This window comes from Rhinopithecus bieti, unplaced genomic scaffold (genome assembly GCF_001698545.2).
Source record: "Rhinopithecus bieti isolate Rb0 unplaced genomic scaffold, ASM169854v2 scaffold_4781, whole genome shotgun sequence".
In the NCBI taxonomy this organism is placed as follows: Eukaryota; Metazoa; Chordata; class Mammalia; order Primates; family Cercopithecidae; genus Rhinopithecus; species Rhinopithecus bieti.
Window position 1 is genome coordinate 2,378,218 of NW_016805181.1, and position 16,449 is coordinate 2,394,666.

Here is a 16,449-nt window from a genome sequence, read left to right on the forward strand (position 1 = left end):
ACATATTTTCCATTGGGTTTCTTAAAAATTAGGGGAAAAAAGAAGGAAAATGACATTAGAAATGATTTCAGAAAAAAAATGCATAATGACTGATATGATTTGGCTGTGTCCCCACTCAAATCTCAACTTGAGATTTCCCATAATTCCCATGTGTTGTGAGAGGGACCCGATGGGAGGTAACTGAATCATGGAGATGGGTCTTTCCCATACTGTTCTCATGACAGTGAATAGGAGTTTCACACTGATGGTTTTATAAAGGGGAGTTCCCCTACACAAGCTCTCTCTTGCCTGCCGCCATGTAAGATGTCCCCTGCTCTTCCACTATGATTGTGAGGCCTCCTGAGCCATGTGGAATCGTGAGTCAATTAAACCTCTTTCCTTTATAAATTATCCAGTCCCAGGCATGTCTTTATTAGCAGCATGAGAACAGGCTAATACAGTGACCTTTGGATTTGATTCAACTATGATAAAAAATCTTTATGTTATAACTTCCTTATCAACAAACTATAAGGAATGTAAAAAAGTTTCCATTATTATAATTTTTGGAACTTACTTTCAAAATCCAGGAAAAAGTGTGGATAGTTTTCAATTTCCCTGGTAAGGACTTTGAGCAGGTTTCCCATCCCAGCAAACCTAGGAAAGGCAACACAAAACCAAATACCATTAGCAACATAAAAAAAAATAGACTTGCATGAATATCTCTGGGTCCCCCATCGCTACCTTTGAATACCAGAAGCATCTCCAACCCAGGGGCTGAGCAATAATGTAGCAACTCATTTCTGAATTGGTGACAGATAAATACCTCTGAGGTGCTGGGTCTCTAAAACTTAGGGACATGCGGCCTAAGTCATACAAAGTATGACAATGATAGAAGTGTTACAAGCTCTCTCTTGAGAATACACATGCAGTCCATATCTCGTTCACCATATTAAAAAAAACATAAATAATAGTCTATGAAAAGAATCCGGTATTTTCGTTATAGGAGACAAAGTTTAGGAATATTCTCCAGAGTGCCTCCCTTCCACTTTTCCTAATCCCCTGGATCCTTACAACAAACGTTTCGGCTTTGCTTTGTTTCCTTTAGATAGATGTGGAACATGTCACATCAGTGGACAAGACAACAAAGAGGACATTTCAAAAATAACTGTCCAAAAAAGTAAGTTCCTGAAAGCTTATGAGGAATAGAGTTTAGAAAACATAGATTTACACTGCCAGGAACTCCTCTTAACATGTATAAGAGGCCAGATTTCTCAGAGGAGTGGCCCCTGGCAACTTAGAGGATCTTGTGATCTGATATTTCAATGGTAATGACATTGGATACTTCTGGAAGCTTAACAACGAAAAGCCATAATGCCCAAAAAGTTACTCTCCGTAAAATTGCAGCCTAAGATATTTGCAAAGGTGAGTCAAATCAACAGAAAAATACAAACCTATTACATATCAGCAGCCTAACAAAAGAATAGCTAACATGTAGGGTTTTTTTTTTAATAAACAGAAAATTTCGACTGCTCTCAGCTCTAGACATTAAACTATCTTCTTAGGGAAGTCACCAATCCACACATTCATTCAACACATATTTACGGATGAGCAATTGGATGCTGGGCACTGTGCTCTTGGGAAGACATTCCTCTAACTCTCTGTAAGTGAACTCTTGTGCCTCAGATATCTCAGTTTGTAAAGGATCAATTTGAAAAATTACTTAACTGGTGCAAGGAAACTGCTGGGCTTCAATTTTCTATGGCTATAGTTTCTAACAATATTTATGTTGATACAAGGAATTTTAAAAAACACACCACTCTAAGCAAGATGTGGTGAGGGAAGAATGCACTAAAAGGATGACTCTGTGCATGAGAATATGTAGCAAGTGGTGGAATCTGGTCTCCGTAATCCTCCACTGGGAAAACACACATTTGCAGACATACTCCCCGATATAAATCACTAAATGAAAACAGAAGACAGACTGTTTAAGCAGTCTATCCTTTGTTAGATGGCCGGTGTCTAATCCCAGCTGTTTTCTACTACCTCTGTTATCCAGGCCAAGAGATTTCATCTCTGTAACCCTCAGTTTCCTCATCTGTAAAATAAACTTTTGAAAAGGTTCTATTTCATCGAGTTGCGAGAATTAATGAGATAAAAGTATAAAATGCTTAGCACAGCACTTACAGGAAGTGCTCAAGAAAAAATATGTACTTTTACTATTGATGATGATAGTTACCATCATCATCGTCATCTACATGATTATCCTAATAGCATTCAAATGTTTGTGTAGGATTAGGCTATGAAAGACGGATTATAATAAGCTGTATGTTGTGCTAGGAAAGAGAAGACTAACAGAGAAATGATGAGAAAAATATTCTAACCATTATAGTTGTCTGAATATTAAGTGACTTGCCTAGTGAGATAGTGAGTTTTCTCTCGCTGGTGATAGTTAAGTAGAAAAATACTATATCAGCCCTTAACATCATTGGAAAAATGAGTTATGTGTGGGGCAGAAGGCCGGACTGGACCCATCCTAGACATCTCCCACCTTGAGGTGTAGGAATATATTCGGGCATGCATGCACATGCACACATATACACACACGCTGGAAAGCAAACATCATATTTCTCTCTTCTCAAAAATTATTCTTTGTCCTTTCTGTCATTCTTCCATTCCTTCCCTGCCTTTATGCACATTTCCTTTTAAGATATTTTTGAGCAAAACCTTGTGTGCGGTAGGTTCTGCCGAATTAAAGGTTGGGCTGGTAGAGTCCATCCTTGCCACTGGGCAGCACTCACTACCCCTCCTGGGTCTCTAGGAAATGATCTGTTTCCAGATTAATGCACAATTTCAGATTAGGCCTGGAGTCACTTCTTGTAAGAAGATGATTTTACTGTTTTTAGGAGTACTGATTTTCATACAAAGTGCTTTAATGGAAGTTAAATATTCTTAATTTTCCTAGTTTTGTGCTATGAATGTGTCAAAGGAGACTTGCATGGATTGGGCTTCCCCCTAAAAATCTGTCCTGTATGTGATTTTACTGTCAGAGTACCTGAGTAGAAGATATGCCAAGCCTTTGAAACTCATAACAGATAGAAACAAACACATCTAAAAGTGTGTCCAAATATTAGCTGTGGAATTCTATCTCTTCGAAAGGTTATCTCAGTGGATTGACTGATAGCATCAGATATTTTTGAGCATCATTCTAACATGAACCAAAGTTAATTACTTGAAAATCCTAGGATTCTAGATGTGTCACCTCTCAAGCAGGGACCTCTAGAACAATGACTGTGGACACTGTGTAGACATAGAGTACAAGTCTAGTCCCATGGAACCTAGAAAACAAGTGTTTCATCTCATTATGGCCTAATGATGTGATGCTTACTGCCCCACTCCAAGGTTGATAAGAATTCATGCGGGTGTCTTCTGGTTTAGGGGGACCTGCAAAGTGAATTGGTCCATCATCACACAGATGGTCACCTAGTAGACACCACAGTTATTTTTAATTGGACCCAGAGTTTCACTTGGAAAGGCCTCTCATCCATATTCTGCATGACAGATTACTCTCCAAATTTTTCAAGCAGCTCGTCAGTGAATACAAAATATACATTGCTATTACCACAGTACTCGGGAAATAGCTAAATTAATTCATATACAGCTTATTTTTTATTTTATCTCATTCAATAAAATAACTGGTTATTATGCACTATTAGAGAATGCAAATAAACAGTGGAAGTAGGGGGAGTAGGAGAGTAAAAGTGAAATAGTAACATAAAGGTAGAGGCAAGAAGTAGATTAATTATAAGCCATCCCATCCAGAACATTTGTTGGAGATGGCTTATCGTTTGCCCTTGGATAGACAAAACAAAGAAATGTCCCCTTCAATATTTGGTGCTCGGAAAATACAAACAGGTTATACTAGAGAAGTATAGCTTTTTTTTTTTTTTGATTGACTGATAAAAAAGAGAGAGAGTCATGGCTAACAGAGAGTCAAGACAATGAGAAATCTCCTCTCCTTGGTTTTCTAAAGGAGAAGCTGTTTCACAGAGGAAGTCATATTTGAGGACGAGATGAGTCTCAGGGCTCCCACGGGCAGAGCTGTGGTTACACATCCAAATGGGTGGCAGAGTAGCTTGGTTGGGGTGTACTCTGAAGGCCTGGGAACTCTGGTTTCTATATTCTATTTTGGTGATTCCATGGATACCCTCCTCATGTGACCTGCTGTTGGGTCTATCCCAAGGGACGTCAGTTTACCACCTTTCCCTATGGTGTAGGAGCTTATATCAGAAGGAATACAGCAATCCAGTGGGCACTCTGAGCTCCCTAGGATGACTTTAATCTGAGTATCTGAGTTTATTACTTAAATACAGTATGTTGTGTATACTGTAAAGTTTAGGCTTATTTTAGACACACATATACAAATATGTACACACACACACACAATGACTCCCTTGGCATGTTCAGAAATCATTTCTAAGTTGAAGCCCTACTGGGACATAATGCAGCTACACTGGTGCACATGGAAGTTTTCAGATCTAAATTCATTCCTGTGGGGAGGGTCTGGTAGGGGTGGAGCAAGAACAGAGAGTACAGGTTGAGTATTCCCCAATTTCAAAAACCTGAAATCTGAAATGCTCCAAAATCTAAAACTTTTTGAGCACTCACATGACACTCAAAGGAAATACCCACTGGACTCCAGATTTTTGTATCTGCAAGGTTCAACCAAGAGGTATGATATAAATATTCCAAAATAAAAAAAATCTGAAATTCAAAACACTTCTGGCCCCAAGCATTTTAGATAAAGGATACTCAACCTATACAAGGTCTTGGCTGTCAGATTAAGAGACAGGAGAGGATATACCAGTTGGATAAGCACTCGTGAAGGGATGGGGTCCTGAAAATCAATATCCTTTATTTGGATATTTCCTGCTTTGGAGAGTGGCATTGGAAGGTGGTCCTCCTTTCATCCATGTCCTCTCTGGGAGGCCTTTTACTCTTAGAGGTGCCAGTCTTCCCTGCTTAGATTTTCCAGGACTCTGCTCCTTCTCTAATGAAGTGAAGGTATCTGGGCATCTGGGTCACCGGGTCCCTGGCATTGGCTGGGTCTATTTTCCCATGCATTGCAAGCTGGGACTAACTTACAGAGATTAAGACACAGTCTTGAGAATCTGAAGCACAGAGTAGGCCAAAGTAACAATACAATGTGTTGACTCAGCTCATTCTCAAACATGACTTCTGCGAAACAGCTTCTTCTCTTAGAAACCAGAGGAGGTTTCTCTTTGTCTTGACTCTCTCTTAGCCATGACTCTTTTTCCTTGTTTTTCATTAAAAAAGCTGTACTTTTCTAGTTTAACCTGTTTGTATTTTCTGAACACCAAATTTTACCCCAAAAGGTATGTACTGTAAGTAATACGTGAATAGCATCATAGAAAAGAGTGCTTGAAAGAGCCTCAAAAATATAAGGCACCATCTAACTGCCTGTTACTCCAGAGCAAGTCACTGTAGCTGTGAGTCTTGGGTTCCTCATTTGCACAACAGTATGATAATAGTATCTCCTGCATGGAACTCCTGTCAGGACTAAATGAACTGGGTGTGAAAGCACCATGTATACCATAAAGGACTGGGCAAATATTACCTATAATTGTTCAACATTACAACTCCTCCTATAGTTTAAGATATTCAGGGAATCTGACAAATGGATTAATGTCCCCAGCATGGTATGATTCCATACGATTTCCATTTTTCTTTATTTTTCAATGTTGGTGTCCTAAGATCCATGGTCCTTTATGTATACCTTTTCCACATTAAACTATAACCAGGTAAATGCTTAGCGGCATTAATAGCTGAAAGAGACTTTTCTACATGCAAGACACTGTATTTTAGATACGTTTTCTTATTTCATATTCAAAATGTACTTGGGGGAAGACATATATTATTAGAGATTGGAAAACTAAGAATTATTAAAATTAAGTGTATAAGCTGATTAAAAAACATAAATTCTTATGAAAGACAACTCAATTTTCAAAAGAACAATTTTTATATAAGTTTGTGATAGAGGCTTCAGGTAATTCTACAAAAATTAAAACCCATTTTCAATGCAAAATTCCCAAACATAAACAAATGCTTTTAAGAATATGAACAGTAAGGTCACTCTCTTAGTAATACTAGGATTATCATCAAAGATTTTACTTTTTTTTTTTTTTTGAGACAGAGTCTCACTCTGTTGCCCAGGCTGGAGTGCAGTAGCACAATCTCGGCTCACTGCAACCTCCGCCTCCCAGGTCCAAGTGATTCTCCTGCCTTAGCTTCCTGAGTAGCTGGGATTACAGGCACCTGCCACCACGCCCAGCTAATTTTTGTATTTTTAGTAGAGACGAGGGTTCACCATGTTGGCCAGGATGGTCTTGAACTCCTGACCTCAGGTGATCGACCTGCCTTGGCCTCCCAAAGTGCTGGGATTACAGGTGTGAGCCACCACGCCTGGCCAGATTTTACTTTTTAACCAAGTAATTGTGTCTATGTGTACCCCATGTCATACAGCACAAAGTCTAAGGAAAATAAATGTCTAACAAAGAAAACCCAACCAAAGTGGTTCATAAATACTTCTACTGAAAAGAAATGAAATGCCAAAGAACAAAGAGTTAACACGTAGATTTTCTATCAATCTGAAGTGGGGGACTTGGGGTGGCTGCCCACTCTGGTCCTAGGAGATCTGGTTTATCTTCCGCAACACTGACTCTCCTGGTGAGACCGACCTACCTAAATAAAAGGAAAAAGCAATGCCTATCCCATGAAAAGCCAATCTGATAATAGTTTGGGTGGCAAGTTTCTTCTTCCTCCTTTGGTTCTCTAATGAACATGCTACCTTTAACAATTACTCTGAGAGAATTACTCAATCCCCAGGGCACTTACAGGTGGTGTATGCACTGAGAGAAGACATGGCTTCAGCATTCAGGTGATGCACATTCTATTTAGGGAAACAGCACGAGTTTAATTAAACAATTTAATCTATCTAAAAGCACATATCACATTCCTGATAAATTGTAGGTACTCAAAGATATTAATTGAATATGAAAATAACATTATGTCCCCAGTACATATTAAGTAACAGAGTAATTATAGTTATTAATACTATGATTTATGAGAGAAACAGGAACATCAGCATTCTATTGAGTGCCCACTGTGTGTGTGGCACTATACTTGAAGCCTTCACACACTTTATTTCATTCAAACCTTACATCAAACATCAGGTAACTATAATTATCTTCACATTGAATGGGGGGATGAAAAGGAGGCTCAAATATCTAAACAATTTTCCAAATACTACAAGAAAATACAAGAGTCACATTTGACATTGAAAATCTGTGAATCTGAAGTCTATGCTCTTTTCTGCACAGTAGAAGTCCTGGGGCTCCACATCCCTAGGAGGCCCCTGCTTGGGGACTTCAGAGAGTGTGGTCAGCTGAAGGTGTGTGTAGGGTGTTGTACTGTTGAATGAACATGCTCATTTTTCTGGGGAGAGAGCCCATAGCTTCCGTTAGATTCCAAAGGCTCTGGCTCTACACTAGTGTTACGCAATAGCATGTAGAGGAAGGGAGGCGTTTCTTTAGGAAATGAAGGAAAAGAGAAAACTATGTGGGTGAAGTCTTCTGGAAGAGTCTGCTCCATAGAAGCAAGCTGCCATCCAGATGCGAAGAATACTGGGAATCCGGGTTGACTGAGAGAAGCCCTCCAGCTAGGGGACAGATTCTGAGTGTGAAGGGAACAGAGAATACACATTGGGTGACTCCTCAATCCTCCAAAAACAGAAGATTTCTTCCTCAAGATTCATTGTCTGCACTAGTATTTTGAAATAGGTTCTTCAATTTTTTCCTCCAAATAGTCTAGAGGAAGGGTGTTCTCTAGTGACTTTAGGAGTGGCAGCAGTGCCTCTAAAGCCCGCCTGTATGCTCTTGCCAAGGGAGGCACTCATCTTTAAGGGGTGACAATTTTGGATGTACTCATGGTATTTTCTATGACCACTTTCTTGGCTGTCAGTTCAAAGCCACTTCTATGAGAGTTGGCTTTAAGGTTACTCAGTGGAAAACCATGACTCTCTTTAAGAAATAATTATCTAGTCACATTTCCAGTTTCAAAAAAGAGAAGAGAATTCATATACACGGACACTGTTTTTCACTATTTGGAATCCTATTATTTTTTAGAAGAAAAAAATAAGTTGATAGCATTAGCTGCACTCCCAGAGTATAAAACCAAATGAAATCAAGCAGGGTTTATTTTAAAAAGAAGTGACTATGGTTTATGGAGAAATTCATTTGTTTTCTATAAATAAGACATATCAAAGGAAGCAGGCCCAGGGAACGGGGGTGTGAATGATGACCTCTGCGTGTGTATACCAAAATTTCAATGCTCAACCTTCATGATTAGATCACAAGCTCCTAGGAGATTTCTTTTTTTGGTTACGACTATTTGAAAGGAGAATTCCTAAGCCAATGCTATTTTTTATCAATAATGAACAGAAGGTGAGAAAATAAATCAATACCACAGCAGCCCTACCAGGATTTATTTTCTAACCTTTTTTGAAAGTCCAAGACAAGAATACTCATCTCTAACAGAGAATAAGACCTCTATCAGAAGGGGTAGATTTTCTTACCATTTTGAATGACCCAATACCTTCCAGAATCTATCATCTTTAGCATCTCTGGTGCAAAGACTTTAAGAAATCAAAGACTCAATTACCTATAACTCAACACTTTGGGAATATGGAAGTCCTGATTCATCCAATTTTTTTGGCAACATAGCATTTAAACTACAGACTGACCATGAATACAGCAATGCCATATATTTATATAATTTCACGTATTTGTCAAAGATGTGTCTGACTGCATTTATCTTCAGTATGAGCATGTGTCAAAGGGAGAAAAGTTATCATTGGACCCATTTTACAGGTATAAGAACTCCATGACCAGGTATAGTAAGTGTCCTTCCCAAGGTCCTCCAGATGGGTCCTGGACTTCATAATATACAGGCCCCCTTCATCCCCAAATTTAATCTGAATACACTCCACATTAGAATTGGGGTCATCTTTTTAAAGCTCTCATTTTACAAAAAAAGGATGGGCCCAATAATCCACAGCACATTAGGGTCAAAGAAGGGACTAGAGGAGAGATGTTGTGGCTCTCAATCTCATGCTCTGTCCATTAATACAAAGAGTAAGTGGGACATCAAGTTCATTTTCTAAGACATGATGAACTCAGAATGCTCTCTGCTCCCTAATAAGGACACCCTCACTGGTGGTCCAGAATAAATTTGCACACTTCCCTTCCTTCTCAACTCAATTTTCCTGATTCATACCCTTGGCAGAGCTTGCCAGTATCCTGCAAATAGCCTCCAACTTGATCTTCCTGACACGAGTCTTGTCTCCCTTCTACTCATTTCCATGCTGCTGGCAGAGCCATTTTCCTAATCACAAATCTGAGATGTTACTTCCTAGCTTAATATGCTTCTGTGGCTTCCCAGTGCCTGCTGGATACAACGCATTCAAATGCATGCACTGGGCACAGAAAGCCTGGACCCTGCCCCCTTTATTCCAGCCTTGCCCTGCACATCCTGTCCCTAGAGTGGCTCTGCTCTTGACTGCCTCAGGGCCCTTGCACACGCTGCTCTGTCTGCTTCACATTCTTAATGATCTGCAGGCCAGAGTGAGGAGGGTGCTTTATGTATTACCATATTTTAATTTTTACGACAACCATATGGAATAGTTACTGCTATTATCCCAATTTCAGAGATAAAGAAAGAATCTTAAAGACTTAGAAACTTATTGCATTTCACCAGTGACAGATCAGGGTCACTGGAATCCCCTTCTATCTGACATCTAAGCACCAGCTCTTGGCAAGTGCTTCCCCTACACCTCCTTTCATGTAGGAGGGTGAAAATGAGGACCCTTGGAAGGACCCCCTGAGCCCTCCCTCCCCTTCTATTCTACACCAGTAAAAACAAAAGCCACTCTCGTGAGTGAGCTCCTCCTTTCTGCTCACCTAACATGCCTTGTGTGCCATGCGACGATGCCTATCACAGCAAACCATAATTACATATATTTTCTCCTGTATCTCCCTGTCTCCTGGGGCAGGGCCACTTTACACCTCCTTGTATTCCCAGTACTTAAGGACAGGCCTGGCATGTAGTAAACACTGAAAAGTAAATCCTTGGGATTGTTCTGACTGGTGGTTCCCAAGCCCTCCAAGGCAAAATGAGAAAAATAAAGCCTACATCATGAGCCTTTCAGAAAGTTATTCAGACATTTCTATGTTGCAAGGTTTTTATTTATCTTGGAAAATGATGTTGTAATTATATCCTAAATTTGCCAGGTTTATTTGGAAACGTTACTGGTTTTTGAAATCCTGAAGTCTCAGAACACGCACCCGGGCTATGCCTTGTGCAGGACTGGGAGCAGACCTACAAGCGCGACCTGGTCTCTCATGTCGTCGGGCCAGCGCCTTCACCTGCACCTGCTACCTCGCTTCATTTTACCGTAAGTGTTACCTTCTAGCTGCAATGGGGCCCCAAGATTTCCCCAGCAGGGTAGAAGAAAACAGAGTAGAGGAAAACAGTCCAGTTTTGGATTTAGGAATGTTTCTGGAGACTGGATGTGATTTTAGGAGGGCGATTAAGACAATCTACCTTTCACGTTGATCAGCAAGGTTCAGAGTTAGAGAAATCCTGATGGGCAGCCAGGGTGGCCACTGCTGTCAATGATGTCAAAGGCTTGTAGATGTCCCACAGTGCTCTGCAAAGCCAGCAGCACTTCTGGCTTCTCCCAACCATTGGCTGGTATCCAGTGGGTGTCCCAGGAGGAAGGGGCCCAGCCCTGACATGTCTAGTATTCAGATGACTCAGACACGCTTTCTCCTGGTCACCACAGAAGCCCGTATACAACATGTACACCACTTGACTGTTTTGAACTACAAGCAAAACAAACTACCCACTTCCATTTAATCATCAGCTTACAATATGTCAGATACAAAATAGTTGGTGTTAAAAATACTTCTCATCGAAAGGTACATTTCTTAAATGATAGAAGCAGCTGCTTTTCTGGGGAAAAATATGCACCAGTGGAATGAAGTAGCTCAGTTGATACACTCTGGGAGCCTGTATTTGCTAAATCAGGTTAGCGATTTTAGATGGCAGGGCTGGGCTGCACATCGCTGCTCCATCTGCCGTTTTTTGCAATGAAGTCATGAGGTTTTCTGTTCCATTGCCGAATGTATTGCCAAGAATCCAACAGATGATTTCATTCCAAGATGAAGGAAAAAAACTGAAGTGGAGTGAGTCTATTAAGCACTTTCATCTGACAATAAAAATGAGTTAATGGCTAAAATGTGTTTTCAAAACGTTTTAACACTACAAGTAATGGCACTCAAATGAGAAAATGCCTTGAATATTCTCATCGATCATTAATACTATGGTGTCCCTCAAAAGGGCTTGGCATTCCCCATGGAATACAAGCTGCTAGAGTCCAGTTGTAAGGCAGTTCGTGGGAATTCTAAAAAAAATACCATGAAACCATTATGGAATTGAACAATTAAGTGCAGGTTTAAAACAGCTCTTTCAATATCTGAGTTCAGTTTTCTAAAATAGACTATTACCTCATTATAGCTAATTTTTCCATAAACATCAATAGTATAGCAGCAAAAAGTACCTAAGAAATGAGGGCAAAATCAGATTCTTTTTTAGGGAATGAAAGTCAATGTGTCCCCCAATTTCAAACGTTAGTGACATGGGAGCAATCAAACTGGGCTCAGTTCTGGCCCAGGCCACCACTGGGAAGTCACTAGTGAATCTGTCCCCTTTCTCTTGGGAAATCAAGAACATGCTTATGAGGAAACTGCTTGAGACATCTGCTGCTTACCTAGGCAGGCAGACACTCTCAGCCCACCCAGGCCTGTTCTGCCTAATTTCAAATGCAAAGGGACACCGTGCAGGGCAAGGGGCCCTAGAGACCCAAGCGCTCATCTTGGAGACACCATTCACTTAGTGTCATGTTGAGCAAGTTGGTTGGCTTCAACTCCAGTCTAGAAAGTAAAAGGGAACACCTAGAAGTTACCTCAAATTTGGGCTGTTCTGACAGTGAATTCACTTAAATAGGCTGTCAGTTCTCTGGATTACAAACCTCCTTTCTCCAGAATTCATTCTCAAGTATTTAAATAAACAACAGCCAAGACCCTCTAACCCTCTGAGAGCAGAGCTGTCGGTGAAGGCTTGTCAGGGGCACCGCTGATCAACTCCTCCTTGCTGAGACGCTTGGGACCCATCCCCTTCCTCATCTCTCACCTCTCTGGAAGTTCCTCCTCAAGTTTTCTGCTTTCTCCATCTGGCCTTTAAGTCTTGGTCTCCATGTTCTTTCTTCAGCCTTTTCTCATACTCCCTGGTGAGACACTTCTGACTCTAATTTCCACCCCATAGGCGGATGACTCTCAACCTCTGGCTCTATATTGGACTTCTGTCCCCAGCTCCAGGCCCATCAATCCAAGTGAATGTCCCACAAGCATAGCCATTCAGGGAAGGCCATAGAAACCTCACTTTCCACCCTTTCCAAAATCTCCTCCTCCTCCCTCATCCAACAAAAGGCATTAATATCCTTCCAATGACATAACCAGAGCCCTGGGCACCACCTGAGATTTCTCTACCTGCTGTACCCCTTCATCCACTCTCCTACCAAACTCTCTCCACGTCTCCCTTAGATCCATTCCTCTTCCCTATGCCCTTCTCTTTGGTGTCCTCATCCTCTCTCTCTCTCCAGTCTCTCTCTCTCTCCTCCTCCCACTCTTATATTGGATACTTGAGACCCCTGGGATCATTCACTAGTCTCTGAACATGCTACACAGAATGTAACATATACAATGAATTCTGTGGAATTAAATCTCTTCCATTCCTGTTGTCTTACAATATAACTAAAACACAAAACAAAATGAAAAAGAGGCCTTCTCCTTTTCCCTGCTCAGCTTTCATTCCATGGGCAACTGCATTATGCATTTGTTCTTGAAGTTTATCTGCCTCCATAGTTCTCTGGCAAGTGATAAAATATAACCTATCACGTCAAGGGACCAGGAGGTGAGTCCTGATGTAAACGGTCCTTCTGGCAAGCAAAAGGCCTAGCAGAATTCAATGGCCCCAGGACCATGGGATGACTTGACATCTAAGAAGGTTTTTAGATGTTGAGTTTACTTAAACTGGAGCGCATCTGGGTACCAAAGGAGGCTTTGGATTTGACATGTCAAAGCAAAGGAGCAAAGGAAATTTGCTCCTAGATCAAATTTATTTTGAAAAGTGCAGGGGGATATAACAAATTATTTTGGTACCGAAACAGAAAAACAATCCAATAAAAGCCATCACATACAAAAAAAAAACCTGAAGAATTTGAGGCCAAGAAAGATTAGCATGCTCTGTGAAATCTCAAGCATCAAGAATGTCCAGAGTGTCAAAACCTCACTTGAAATCTCAGAGACAGGTGCGGCTCTGCCTTTGTTTCTAGCTTCTGAAAGGAGCAATTGCCCTTGTTTCAACATACTCAACATTGCAAACAAAACTAACACGTTAAAATAAAAGCCCTGGCTTGGTATCCGAGCAAGTTGTGCAGGCAGTCAACCAGGACAGGAAAGCTGGATGAGGTGAGAGTCTGTAGACTGGTGGGAGGTAGGCCTGTCAGGCAGGGAGGGGCGGGTGGGGGGTGCTACTTCCTGAGACAGAATCCAGGGATCAAATAGAACAGAGTTAGCTGGGTCGACGAAGTTAGCCATGGTTAGCATAAACGCTTGCTAAGCTGGCTGTCAAATAAAGGTGGGTAAATTTTTTACTTGGTATGCAAGGCTATGAACCTGGCTTAGAGCTCTCTTTCAAGATTCTGCCCCTCTGCTGAAGCTCCTCTGATCACTGTGTACATAAGCCACACCAGAATATGACAGTGGAAGGGCTCCTGCCTCCTTGCTTCTGTCTTTTTTTTTTTTTTTTTTTTGAGATGGAGTCTGCTCTGTCATCCAGGAGAGAGTGCAATGGCACTCTCTCGGCTCACTGCAACCTCCGCCTCCTGGGTTCAAGCATTCTCCTGCCTTAGCCTTCCAAGCAGCTGGGATTACAGGTGCATGCCACCACACCTGGCTAATTTTCATATTTTTAGTAGGGACAGGGTTTCACCATCTTGGTCAGGCGGGTCTTGAACTCTTAGCCTCAAGTAATCCACCGGCCTAGGCCTCCCAAAGTGCTGGGATTACAGGTGTGAGCCAGAGCCCGGTCCTTGCCTCTGTTTTTTTGCTCATGCTGTTCCGTTTGCCTTGAACACCTAAAGACGGCCTATAGTCTCTCCTAGTAACCTCCTCCCCAAATCCCAGGCATAAGTAAGCACCTTTGCTGTTGTGGATTCTTGCAGGGGCTATCTCTGACTGGCTGTCCGTGTTTTAGCCATTGCAACCACTCCTCCTCACTCCTCCCCGCCCAACCATCAAGCAGGGTCCAACACATCACATTATTCATTTATGGCCACTGAACAGAAAGGGCTGGATAAGTAATCACTATCCAGCAACAACAACAAAGATGTCAACCACACAGACTGAGCAGAGAAAACAGTCATTGGTGAGAGAAACAGGTCAGAGAAAAATAAGCATTTCCCCAAATATAAACACTTTTGGGTGATTGGCCCTTTTGTTTTAGGACCACAAACTACTTTGAAAGTCTAAAGAAAACTGGCTTTCTCAGAAAAATGCAAACATGCAGACTGATATATTTTCAGGAGGTAAAATAAATACACGGAAGCCCAGAAACGAGGGAATCCCTCATCTATTTTAAGATCGCAAATTTCAGTTTATAGATGGCCAAGTGGAATTGAGGACGGCGTTTTGTAGTGTGTGGACCACGGGCTAAGTTACTCTAAAAAGGAAAGGGAATCATTTCATGGAAACAGCATGAGCTTTGGAGACGTTGGGAGAGTCATTGGACTCTTTTGAATTTGAGTTTCCCTTGTTAGTAAAATGCAAATCAAAATATTTCCTTTTTAGTATTGTTACTAAGTAAGATAATGCAGGTAGAAGTTCTTAGTGTAGCATCTGGCATGCAGTAGGTCCTGACAACAAATAAGTATCTGCGCCCCCTGCCTTGCATTTTAAAAATTGCAACCACAGTGCAAACATGTCATTGCCCTTTTAGCAATAAATCCTGCACTGTTGCTTTGGAGCTGGAGAAGAAAGCCTACTCAGACCACCACGTCAGTGAAGAGGTGAAGCTGGGTGCTGAACTGCTGCTGCGACGGGATCATTCACATGGCTATTAATCATACAAGAGCCCATTTATGACAAACGCAGGTCACTCCCTTTGCATGACAAGGCACATGGGTCCACAGAGCCCCATTATCCAAAAAAAACCACAGAGCATTGTGGGCGATGCAGGCGAAGGCGAGTGCACACACACAAGCGGACATTGTAAGGCTGTTTGCACAACCCCGCCGTGCTCCTCGCGGATTTCCTGCCAAGGAGACATTTAGATCGCACAGAGGCGGCTGCAGACATTTGCTCATTCAACATGGCTTCAGGCAGTGGCTGCGGAAACCCGGTGCACGGTACCCTCTGCTGGTCATCTCTGGAACTGCAGACCAGGAATACAAGGGATAAAGCACACAAGGGGAACCCCTGGGGCCCCAGGCTCTTCTCTCCCTTCCCTGTCTAAAGAGTACAGTGCAATAGGCATGAGCTTTGCTGTCTGAAAAGCCTGACTTTAAATATCAACATCTCAGTTGTAACATGGATTCACTACAAGACCCTGGGCATGTCATCTCACCCCTCCTCAGACCTCAGCTTCTAACTGGAGACCACATGTTTCTACCACAGGACCCTTGCACTTGCTAGTCCTTCTGCCTGGAATGCTTGTCCACAGTCTGCATAGATTTTCTTTATGTCTTCATTCGGGATTTATTTTTCAGTGGAGTTCAACCTAACTGTTCTGTCCAAAATACTACTTTACCCCCACTCCCCAGTAACTCTGCTTTTCTTTTTAGTATATATCATAATTTATTTATGTATCCTCAACTCCTAGAATAGGGCCTGACACATAGAAGGAATGCCATACATATGAGTGGAATAAATAAAGACATCTTCCATGACTCCCCTGTCGCTTCTCTTCCTAAAACAAAACGTAAGCTGCTTCCTCCATATCACAGGGGAAAAGAGGTTCTCACATCATCCTGATATTTTATTCACACTCTCACTGGTCAGAGAATTTACTACCATGTAGTATCCAGAACTGTTTCCAGCCCTCTGAGTATGGTCTGACCAGAAGGACTCCATCTCGCTTCCATCTGGACACTAAACCTCTACTGATGTAACCCAAGATGGTACTGAGGAATTTTGGCAGACAGAGCATATTGCCAATATGTACTGATTTGCAGCCAACAAAAAATGTAATTGAGTACTTACTGCTTACTTAGTAAGA

The 16,449-nt window shown here is 41.6% G+C and overlaps 1 protein-coding gene across 2 annotated transcripts in view; it reads right to left on the minus strand.

The window, feature by feature from the left end:
* Positions 1 to 16,449, minus strand: part of CYRIA (CYFIP related Rac1 interactor A) — an 85,121-nt gene that overhangs the window by 37,104 nt on the left and 31,568 nt on the right. For both annotated transcript variants that reach the window (XM_017871416.1, XM_017871417.1), the window contains exon 3: positions 554 to 633. In XM_017871416.1, the coding sequence (XP_017726905.1) occupies positions 554 to 623 (70 nt within the window). In that variant the 5' untranslated portion in view covers positions 624 to 633. The remainder of the gene's footprint in view (positions 1 to 553; positions 634 to 16,449) is intronic.